Source organism: Lontra canadensis, unplaced genomic scaffold (genome assembly GCF_010015895.1).
Source record: "Lontra canadensis isolate GAN:19392208 unplaced genomic scaffold, GSC_riverotter_1.0 scaffold106, whole genome shotgun sequence".
Taxonomy (NCBI): Eukaryota; Metazoa; Chordata; class Mammalia; order Carnivora; family Mustelidae; genus Lontra; species Lontra canadensis.
Window position 1 is genome coordinate 3,811,508 of NW_022631100.1, and position 12,399 is coordinate 3,823,906.

Below are 12,399 nucleotides of genomic sequence, written 5' to 3' on the forward strand. Positions count from 1 at the left end.
ACTAGAGATGATACCTTTTTGGAAAATAAAAAGGTAATTAAGTCTTGTGACTTAGCAATTTGGAGATTAAAGAAAAACCTTCAAAGTAAACTAAATAGAAATTTAGTTTCTATGTGGTGGTAGTGTCAGGGGTGTGGGGTGGCGAGGAGGCAGGTAAAACTCACCTTTGAAGACTTTCTTCCAAACATTTCACAGTTACTGTCTGCTTGTGGTTAGAGTCAGCTTTTGTGTGTGGCCCGACCTGACTACTCGTTAGGACAGATGCTGTCAAGGACTTTGCCTACTTGTTACATACTTGGTGTTGATGGCCCAGAAGGAAGGCATGCGAGAGGGACAGTGGCATTTGTCCTCTTCATAACCATGACTTTAACCCTTCTCTGATTCTCAGAAGCTAAATTCTGAAGTGGTGATGGACATGGTAGCTCCTCCGGCAAATTGAGCTTCTCCTGAACCCTGACCTTTCTTTCCATCCTCCTCCTGGGTCGTGATATCTTTATTTCATGTATATATGCAGAGCTGGGGCCAGAATGTGTACCAGTTGGTAAAAACATTACTTTATGCAAATAATTATTCACCTTTGCTTTTATTCATGGATTAGTAGAAATAAAGATAATTTAAGACACATAAGATACATGATAGGAAATTCAGAATGGGAAATATATATATTAGACTGTCCTCAGGCTGAAAGTACTGTTCATAACATTCATGATATCCAAAGAAAAACCATTGTTTGCTTCATTGTTTAAAGTGCACACATGCAGAAAGATGTCTAAAATAGATTTTCACCAAAACATTTAAGTAGTTACATGTGGGGCACCTGGGAGGCTCAGTTGGTTGAGCGTTTGCCTTCAGCTCAGGTCATGATCCCAGGGTCCTGGGATCGAGGCCTGCGTCGGGTTCCCTGCTCAGCCGGAGTCTGCTTCCCCCTCTTTTTCTGATCCTCCTCCCACCTTGTGCTTTCTCTCTTCAAATAAATAACTAAATATCTTTAAAACAAATAAATAAATAATAAAAAATAATAAACAGTTAAATGTGGTTTTTAAGGAAAAGGAATAATAATTGACTATCTTTTACTTGTTTCTTTAATAAATACTCCGTTTCTATTAGGCAGTATGCGAATAAGTAAGCACTTGGCGTGACATAAATTTTGCATTATCATCCCATTTTACAGATGAGGAAACTGAAGTTTAGTGAGATTTAGTAGATTTGGGATCCTACACATACTAAGTAGAGTAGCCAGAAATAGAACCAAAGCCACCGATAAACCATACTGGGCTGAAGATCAGAATGGGAGATGCGTCTACTGGGAAGTAAATTGCAGGTCAAGTTGTGAACCTCTCTGGATATTGGTGTAGCTGCCCATGAAGGAGTGACCTCTTTCCTCTCCCCATTCCGAGAGAACTGTTAGGACTTAAAGAGACTCTGCTTATAGGAACCTTCCACAAAAATGACCTCATATCCATTTTGGTTGTGCTATAAAATGTTTCTAGTCATATATTTTTTAGAAGTGTTTTCACATGAAACCTTTTAACTACAGATATTTAGGTGGTGAAATATTTGGCCTCTTTTTGGTCCTTCTCTATATTATTTTGTGTAAAAATTCACAACTATAATTGGAATAAGTCTAAATAGAAAATTAATATTGAAGAGGGAAGTCATCATTTTATCTTCCTTTTACAGAGCATCAGCTTTGATTCAGTATTTGTTGAAAGAGTGAGTGAATTTGGAACTAATCTCCCAAATGTCAGGTCTGGATTCCTGAAATATACACTGTTGTTACTCTCAACAGTATGAGTAATTGGGAGATGATTAACTTTACCTTTGAAAACATGATTATTTTCTCTAGTCTAGTACACAAGTTCACTCATATTGGTCTATTTGTAAGACTCTAGTGTACCTCCTTGACCTTCGGTTATGTGAAAGGGATCAGTGAACAATACAGCAAAACATTTTATTTAGTTTATAAAGTGAAGTTCCAGAAATTGTTCCCTTAGTCAACTGAGAGCAATATGTTGGAAGAAAACTCTAGAAACACATATGTGTAGAAAGCATTTGAAAGTAATTATAGGAAAGGAAGGCTCATTAAAGTCAGGAAAAGTTGATGATTTTTATTTCCATTTGATTTTTTGCCATTTATTTTTAGAAACAAATCAGGAAGATTCAAGTATGCATAGAAAAAAATTACTCAGTATTATGCAAAGTTACTTTCTAGAAATTTTTAATCAATTTCCCTTTCTCTGAATCAGACTGTTGGTACCATTTAAACACAGTATGATGCCAAATGAGTAGGCAGTTTCCAGGGAATATAGTCCAATGATGTCTCTCCCTTAACATCTTGAAAAGTGTAAAAAGAGTTATCCTGTGAACCACTCAGCACATGTTTGCCCCTGAAATAGTTCAGCAGTGGAAGTAGTAACATTTTCATTGGTCATCTTTTCAAAGAGCTTATAAGTGGGAACTATGACTGTGTGGAAAGAGAACCTTTCTATTAGGGAAAACCTGCACAATGAAAACTTCTACCTGATACCAGACCCCTACTCGAGGGAGCGCCTCCTCGGTCTCTGTACCAGACCATAGCTCTTTGTACATTACCTTTATATTCACCTTCTTCCGTGCTCCCACCTCCCCTCAAAATTTTCTCTATCCTCAGAACTTGCATTTGCCTTTATAAATATACGCTTTCTGTGTATCCTCTTACTTAAAGGTATGATAATTTTTTTAAGTTTCATTTTTATTCAGCTGTAGCAGTGCATTCCTCTAAGCCATTGGAATTTCCTCTGAACTGATTTGCAATGTGTTTGGTGTTTGCTAGCAAATTTGGAACATTTCAGTTTGTGTCCTTTCTCCACATGGTATAAGATCTAATTACCACTCAGCATGAAACAGCAGCTGAAGTGAAAAAGGCAGCAAGAGAAGGCCCTGGCTTAACTTAGAGCTAATCAACGACTTCCTTCTTACATACTTCCCAGAGGCAAAGAAAAAGGGAGCTAGCACTCATTAAAGTAACTCATGTATTAAACATTTTTTTTCCTTCCTTGATCTTAACTGAAATGGGGGATTTGTTCAAATCTTTATGGAAGCAAGACATCAAATGACACCTTTAATTTGCATTAGTAGTCACAGATGCTTCCTTCAACTGTGCAAAATGTTTTCATCATCAGGGTTGCTAAAAGTAGTCCCATCATATTTTCTTGACATTTAAACAGATAAACAATATTTATGGGAATCAAATAAAATCAAATGAATGGTTAATCACTTTTACTCAATTTTGAGCTTTTGGATCCTGAATTTGTCTTAAAAAGAACTTCTAGGGGCACCTGGGTGGCTCAGTGGGTTAAAGCCGCAGCCTTCGGCTCGGGTCATGATCCCAGGGTCCTGGGATCGAGCCCCACATTGGCCTCTGTGCTCAGCAGGGAGCCTGTTTCCTCCTCTCTCTCTCTCTCTGCCTGCCTCTCTGCCTACTTGTGATCTCTGTCTGTCAAATAAATAAGTAAAATCTTTAAAAAAAAAAAAAGAACTTCTAGATTTATCTTTAAAGCGTGTGTCATCCTAATGTCGTTTGGGGCTTTTTAGTCTCTGGAATGAATGTATTAGGTAATCAACCTATCAGGAGGAAACGATGGGTATCTTTACTTTTTAAATTACTATGGTCTGAGTTTTCACTTATCAGATTATCAAAAATTTAAGAAGTTAGAGAATCTGTGGTGTCGGGCTGGTGTGGAAAACCATCTACTCCACCAGCGTTTGAAGAATGTGCTGTTACAACATTCTGGAGGGAAAGCGCCTTCATCAAAAATGGAAATGCACATGCTCTTTGACCTAGCAACGCCACTTGTAGGAACCTGTTGTTGAACACGTATGCATAAAAATGGTATTAAATAGTGGTATTACTTGTAATATAAACAGAAATATGCAGAGAAGTCATTAAATAGGAGAATATTAAACAAATCATGGCATGCCCATATCCAGGTACCTTATTCCTTTTGATAGCTGCTCTTAAAGTGAATGAAATACCATGTATTGATGAGAAATATTCTCTACATTATCCTATTACGTGAAAGGAGCAGATCGTTTTCTTCTATTTGTGCTTCAAAACGCAGAGGATAGAGATGTGTTTATACAACTTTTCTCCCTCACCTCCCTCTCACATAAGCATATATTCACACATCTATAGATAGATGGATGAAAGATACAAAAGAAACCGTTGGTAGCATTTATGTCTGGTGAATGGGACTATGGGTCTGGAATGGGAGGCTGGTATTTTTGGTGGGGGCAGCATACTTTTTTTGCGCAATTTGAGTATTTTTTTTTTTAGCATGTATATATATTATTTTTCAATTAAAAAGAAATTTCAAATTAATGACCAGGTCTGTTTTTTTCTGTTTTAGGACTCAGCCCAGGAGGGTGTTATCACCCGAGACATTCATCGTACATTTCCTGCACATGATTACTTTAAAGATACCGGAGGAGATGGCCAGGAATCACTCTACAAGATCTGCAAGGTAGGGCCCTCCACCTCGTTTTTTTCTAACTTATTTTACAGGGCCATATCTTAGGAACCCATTGTAAAGACTTTTAGATTTTTTTTCCTGTCTTCTTTTCTTAATTGCTCTGCGCCCTATTGATGCTAGACAGCCAAAGCCCCTTGCCAAGAACTCTCTGGCATGAGAAAGAATTCAGGAGCAAGGTATTTAGAGAAAGGGACAAAGATTTATTAAGACTAGAAGAAAGCTATTTCACGAAGTAGCTATCTCTCAGCCTAGATGAGGAAGAGACCCTCTTTGCCTCTAATGAAGGGTTTTAAGGTTTTCAAATTAGCTAATGGTATAGGGAGGGGCTTACTCTCTAACTTTGGGTTTATCATTTACATTGGGTGGTTAGTTTCATGTTTTAGGGTTGCAGAGTTACCTACAGGGAGCAGTTTGAAGAATGTTGAGCTTTTACTGCTGGAGGGAGTGGGGTTTTGTGGTTTTCTATGAGTCAAATTTTGTGACTCTTTTTGTGACTGCTGGCTTTTAGGTTAAAGGTCAGCCTAAAACCAGAATGACTTTACTTAGGTCAGCTTGTCTCTTGAGTCTCCATTCCCTCCTGCCTTAGTGTTCTCTGCTCAGCGCAGAATCCTGAAGGCAGTTTCCTGGCTGTATGTCCCATCAGGGAAGGGCTTGGTAAGGCCTCACTTTGGCTCTGCTGCTAACAAGAAAGGAACAAAAGGTCTTCTCAGGTTGCGCAGCAAAGGCTGTGGGGAGTCCTGATGACTGTCCTCCTGTCCTCCTGAGAAGATAATGGGGCAGTTGACAATTTTTGTCACATAAGGGTAAGAAAACAATGCGGTTTTTAAATACTAGCAAGTTCTCTGAAATTATTGGTGTATTCTAACATGTCACATTAGACATCTTCATGCAGTTTTTATGTCCCATTTTAAAATCTTTGTCCTCCTTATTAATAAACCTGGAAGAAAAATTTTTCCTGATTTTTAGTAAATATGCTCTGTGGGGATATAAAAGATTCTGTTTGTGTTAATGGAGAATAGTCATCAGATTATTAATTTTTCAAGGTTATATCAGGATTACAAAATAACTTTTTAAATCATTATTTATAGTTAACTCATATTGTCAGTGCTGATTGAGGCCAAAAGCTAAAAATTACAAAGTCCATTCAGCAAAGTTTTGCCCTTTCTCCTCAAATTTAAGATGCCTTATGAAATGTGGTGTGTATCTTAACATCGTCCTCACGAGATTACTACTGAAGATGAACTACACAAAAATCTTGTAATAATATGGAGGAAAAAGCAAATACCATGGCTAAGTTTATAAGTTATGTAGTCAGTTCCTGAATTATCAAATTTATCCTTTCATTGCGTAGCAAAATTTGCCAGTAAGTATTCAGGAGTACATATCCGTATCATTTTATATTTACTGATTTTTTTTTATATTACTTATAAAAGTACTTGCCTGCTTGCGATAACCAGGACTGATGCTTCATTTTGCAAATGGCATAGCTTTCATTAAACTCCTTCTTGCATATTTGTGGTTTAGCCCTTTGCCCACTCGTATTTTATCTTGTTTTTCTTTTCTTTTCTTTTTTTCCTTCTCTCTTGATGTAGCCATTTGGAGGATTATCATTCAGTGCTAGAAAATGCATAGATAACTTAAAATCTGAGAGTATACTGACTTCTGGAAAGTAATACATCATCTAGTTTTTAAAAATGCCACAAACCATTGAATACCATTACAAATGTATAATATACTCATTATATGAGTGTAAAAGGCAAAATTATTAAAAAAAACTTTCTACCAATTTTGAAATTCTATAAGCTAGTTAGCTTGTCATGGGTAGGGAAGATGTCAAAATTTATGTAGTTTCCTGGTTTATGGAGAAGCGTCTGATTTACGATATGTGGGAGAACATTTTCCCCCTCGCATTCAGCATATTTTCAGCCAATCAGTAACTTTTTCCTTCAGTTTTTCTCTGGCTGATACTAGAGAGCTTTTTCACGTAACCAAAGCAGATGGTTTTATGTGCTTGCAGCCTCTGACTTACAATTTTGCTCCCTTGTAGTAAAAGCAGTATTCCCCTCATTATACAATATTGACAGGAGAAATATCTGAACCAGTACCAAACACAAAGATAACATTTAAATAGCTGGTACATTGGGGCGCCTGGGTGGCTCAGTGGGTTAAGCCTCTGCCTTCGGCTCGGGTCGTGATCCCAGGGTCCTGGGATCGAGCCCCGCATCAGGCTCTCTGCTCAGCGGGGAGCCTGCTTCCTCCTCTCTCTCTCTCTCTCTCTGCCTGCCTTTCTGCCTACTTGTGATTTCTCTCTGTCAAATAAATAAATAAAATCTTTAAAAAAAAATAAAAATAAATAAATAGCTGGTACACTTAAATAGTTGACATCTTTGATATTGCAGATAATAATCCAACCATGAATTTGTTACACAGTGTTCGTTAGTATGTTCACATACCGCATGTAGCCACGTTAGATTATTAGTGTATACTTGCAACATGATTAGAGAGTTTTAAACCTCTAAGTAAAGAATATTGCAACAATGTAGCTCTAAAATACCTTTAACTGCTGAATATTTTAAATTACACTAAATTTTGTAAAAATGTGAACAAAATCATATTAAAAGCATTTCAGAATTCAAGATAATAAATAAAAATTGGTAAAGCTTGTAATGTACTAAAATATATATTACCTAAACATGATTTTATAGCACCCTTTGATAATGGGGGAGATCAGAAATGAATGTATCAGGGGCGCCTGGGTGGCTCAGTGGGTTAAGCCTCTGCCTTCGGCTCAGGTCATTATCTCAAGGTCTTGGGATCGAGTCCCGCATCAGGTTCATCCTTGTCTTGCTCCTGATTATTAAAAAAAAAAAAAAGTGCATCTAATGATTTACCAATCAGAATGATATATCTTATTCACATTAGCTCAGTGGGTTAAAGTCTCTGCCTTCAGCTCGGGTCATGGTCTCAGAGTCCTGGGATCAAGCCCCGCATCGGGCTCTCCGCTCAGCGGGGAGCCTGCTTCCCTTCCTCTCTCTCTCTGCCTGCCTCTCTGCCTACTTGTGATCTCTGTCTGTCAAATAAATAAATAAAATCTTTAAAAAAAAAAAATGAATGTATCAGAATGTGTTGGAGAGACCAAAATTTGCTGTGTTCTTGAGTGACGCAATTCCTTCTCTTCTGGATCTGTTTTTTAGCAGTTTAGTGCTCATGCAGGAAATCTCAGGTGGTGGTGTTAACTCACAAATAGGAAAGTGTACTTATAAGTACTTTAGAATTGAATATTCTTCTCAAGTTTGTAAATATACTTTCCTTGGTTTTTTCTATCCAATTTGAGCTGTAGTCTTTGACTTTAGGACTTTCATCCCATATCCCCAAAAGTTGCTAGATGTAAAAAGGCCACTGAATGTGGTCCAGCTGTCAATCATTTTTATTTCTAGAATCATATCCAACATCATACCTCACATTCTCAGCAATATGCCTTTGAGTTTCCATCCTGGATACTTTGCACAAACCTGAAACATTAATACCTTGATTTTAAAAAGTGGCTTCTTTATCAGTTCTTTTTTTGTCCCCCCCACATAATCTTTTTCGCGTCTTAGTGCACTGGCCAGAACCTCCATTGTAGGTGTTGAAAGGAAGCAATCATAGTGGACATCCTTGTCTTGCTCCTGATTATTAAAAAAAAAAAAGTGCATCTAATGATTTACCAATCAGAATGATATATCTTATTCACATTAGCAACACACTTAGAGTCCTTTTTTTATGCAGTGCCTTCCATGTGTTATAATAATTTCAAATTTACAAAGTACTTTCGCATATATTACCTCATTTATTTCTGATAACTTATCAGTGGAGCCTATACTAGAAATATAGTATGCTGTGCTCTTAAATTGAGACAGAGATTATTAGGAGAATTTCAATTATAATAAGCGTGGAAATCAATTTTGGTTTCAAGGATACAGAAGTCCGACTGTGGTTGAAAAGTTTTCTGTGGCTCCGGTGAAATGAGAAATGATCTGAACTGTCAGATTAAACGGAAGACTGTTAAAAACTTGCTGTCATGTTTTAATGGCCCTGCCAATTTCTGTTTTTGCCTCTTAATATCTTTTTCAGAGTAGGAGGAAATTGAAATGGCTCAAAGATTCTTCTGTTGTCATAAATTTATGTGTCGAAGTTAAACAGAAAGTATAATAGAATTCATAGGATTCTGAAAATGAAAAGTTTAGGGTTCTCCTACCTCCCTCCATCCTTCCCTTCCTCCTTCCTTCTTGTCTTTCCTATTAGTCAAGTCAATAACATTTTAAAATAGTGTCCTTGAAAGGAGGAAAAAAATACTAGCTCCCCAAATATCTTTAGCACTTTTCTATTTTAAATATGATATAAAATCTATTTTGAGTTGGGAGACAGGTTGGCACAGTTTAAAGGACTGAACATCAGGAAATCTGGTTCTTGATTCTTTTCTTAAGCAGACCTAAGACTATGGGTAAATCACGTTTTGGATTTCCTCCTCATTAAGGCTGTGGGGTCTGATAGGATTATTCTGATTTCTAGTTCTAATTTGCAGTGATTCTAAATGTTTAAATTTTTTTTTTCTTAAAATATAACAGATGAGTGCAGGATTGAACAATTCCTCTATCAGGAATAATATATATAAAATATAACTGTGTCTCTCAATTTCCAAGCTATAGGTGAGTATGATTTAACGTTTAAGACTTCACCTGGCTTTCGTTGTGTTTGGGTATGTGTTTCATGCACACATGAAATGGAATATGTTCAGTAATTTACTTTGAGATACACATCTCTTTAAAGACCTAAGGCCAGTCAGTCATAGTAATCAGTTAAAATATTGTTCACAACAGTATAGATTGAAGAGATGCTTGGTGTGCAATTTAATTTGAGGCATATTGCCTTTTCTAATTTTCTGATCAAAGTAACTGTTTTCTGAAAAAGAGGCTACTGCTGTGAATTGGATGGGAGGGATTGACTATATTACAGAGAGATCAATACCTTTGTTCATCTGGGTTAATAATTTGATCGTATAATGGTTTGTGGAAGGATAAAAATAAACTTAATCCTTGTTTTATCAAATATTCTCAAAACAAGATTGGATTTAATATAAAAACTAAAACATTTCAGGTATTATTTTGATACCAGTAATGAGTGACCTGCTACATGATTTTGAAGAATGCAAATGATCACTGACTACTGTAAAGTTAGATATAATTATACATTATTGTTTTCTAGAGTTAGGAGGTGTTAGTGGTTATAGGGATGAATTATTTTTCATGAGTTGATTATATTTTCAATATAAGTTTCTATTTGACTACGTGTAATACAACTCTCTTCCTTGGGGTGCCTGAATGATTCCTTGTTTGAATGACAGCATTTACTGAACACATTATAGGCCACTATTCTTTACAAAGCCCAATTTGTTTTTTGTTTTTGTTTATTTATTTTTTTACTTTATTTTTTCAGTGTTCCAAGATTCATTGTTTATGCGCCACACCCAGTGCTCCATGCAATATGTGCCCTCCTTAATACCCACCACCAGTGCTCACCCTTCATCCTACCTCCCTCCTCTCTAAAACCCTCAGTTTGTTTCTCAGAGTCCACAGACTCTCATGGGGCTTCGTACTTAGTGGGGCGTCCACTTGAAGATTCTTTCTCTCCTCCCTGTGCCTCTCACCCTGCTCATGCTTGCTCTCTCTCTCTCTCCCAAATGAATAAATAAATCTTAAAAAAGAAAAGACCCTAGGGACTTCACTTTTTAAAAAACATATATGTATTTATTTGAGAGAGAGTGGGAGAGAGAGGCAGAGGGAGAGGAGCCTGATGCAGGTCTGGATCTCATGACCCTGAGATCATGACCCGAGCTGAAATCAAGAGGCCGACTCCTAACTGACTGAGCCACCCAGGTGCCCTGACCCTAGGGACTTCTAATAATAATAATAAATAGAAATTGAATATCACAGGAAATGTATATTTTTCTTGTAGCTGATTATAAAGCAGTCTTCCTTTTTTTTTTTCCACCAGTTTTATCAAGGAAAAAATTGGCATACATCACTGTATAAGTTTAAGATGTACAGCATGAGGGGCGCCTGGGTGGCTCAGTGGGTTAAAGCCTCTGCCTTCGGCTCAGGTCATGATCCCAGGGTCCTGGGATCGAGCCCCGCATCAGGCTCTCTGCTCGGTGGGGAGCCTGCTTCCCCCCCGATCCCACCGCCTGCCTCTCTGCCTACTTGTGATCTCTGTCTGTCAAATAAGTAAATAAAATCTTAAAAAAAAAAAATGCTGGATCAATTAGAGATACATATGAAAGGAAAATGAACCTTGACTTCTACCTCATACAATAATCAATTGTAGACAGGTATATAATACTTAGTGTAAATAGCAAAAGAATAAAATTTCTAGATTACATCACAAAATATTTTCATGACTTTGGGTTAAACATGACTTTTGGTTAAACAAGTATTTCTTAAACAAGACACAAATATACTAATAAAAGAAAAAGTTAATAAATTGGGCCTTTAAAAAATTAATAGGATCTGTTCATCAAGAGATACTATTTTTAGAGTAAAAAAGCAAGCCATAGAGAAGATGTTAGCAATGCATATACCTAAAAAAGGACTCATACTCATGATGCAGAAAAAAATCTCCTATAGAGCAGTAATAAGAGGAAACCCAATTGCAAAAATAAGCAATGACAAGTTTGTCACAACAGAGGCTATCCTGATGGGCAGTAGGCATGTGGAAAGTGCCCATCTTCTGAAGTCATAAGGAAAATGCATATGAAACCACAATGAGATACTACTGCACATCCACCAAAATGGCTGAAATCTGAAAGTTGGCCAAGTGTTGGTGAAAATACAGAGCAAAACTGGAATTCTCACACACTGCTGGTTGAAATATAAACTGTAAAACTGAAAACCTGTTTAGCAATATCTTCTGAAGGAGAACATGTCTATACACTTTGACCCAGAAATTCCATCTGTGGCCTATACCCAACAGAAATGCATACATATGTGTAAGAAAACACTATCAATACCAGCATGTACATTCCAGCATTATTCCTAACTGACAACAAACCAAATGCATGTGTCCAAGAATACAATGGACACTATATTTTAGTATATTTGTACCATGGAATATTAAGCAGCATACTGCCATATACAATAACATGGATAAACTTCACAGACACTGGGAACAAAAGAAAGCATGTAATAGAATCCTTCCTGTGTAACTCAACTTTTTAAATTTCAAAAAGACGTAATACTGATGTATAGTAATAAAAATCAGATGGTGGTTACCTTTGGGGGAGGAAATCACTGGTAAAGGAAATAAAGGAAAGCTCCTGGAATGCTAGTAAAATTCTGTATCTTTATTCTATAGTGATTATACATGCTCACTTGGTAAAAATTCACTAAGTTATAGTCTCAATATCCGTGCACTTTTCTAGACATATATTAAATGTTATACTTATTAAAGTTCTGTAATGATAACAATGAGATGTAAGGTGATTTTAAGGAAACCATTCTTTATAAAGATGACTGCCTAACATGGATGGACCTTGAAGGCATTATGCCTTCAATAATAAGTCAGAGAAGGAAACATTCCATACCACCCCACTTCCATGCAGACTCTAAAGAACAAACATAACACCAAACTCATAGAAAAAGAGATCAGATTTGTGGTTACCAAAGGCGGGTGGTGGGAAGAGGGGAAATTGGATGATGGTGGTCCAAAGGGAGAAACCTGCAGTTACAAGATGAATGAATACTAGGGATGTAACGTAGAGCCTGATGATGACAGGTAACACTGCTGTAGGGAATATGCAGAAGTTGTTAAGGGAGTGGTTCCTAAGAGTTCTCATCACAAGGAGAACATTTTT

At 36.9% G+C, this 12,399-nt stretch overlaps 1 protein-coding gene across 3 annotated transcripts in view; it reads left to right on the forward strand.

The window, feature by feature from the left end:
* RABGAP1L (RAB GTPase activating protein 1 like) overlaps window positions 1-12,399 on the forward strand; it is a 736,622-nt gene that overhangs the window by 421,685 nt on the left and 302,538 nt on the right. For all 3 annotated transcript variants that reach the window (XM_032838758.1, XM_032838756.1, XM_032838757.1), the window contains exon 14: window positions 4,389-4,502. In XM_032838758.1, the coding sequence (XP_032694649.1) occupies window positions 4,389-4,502 (114 nt within the window). The remainder of the gene's footprint in view (window positions 1-4,388; window positions 4,503-12,399) is intronic.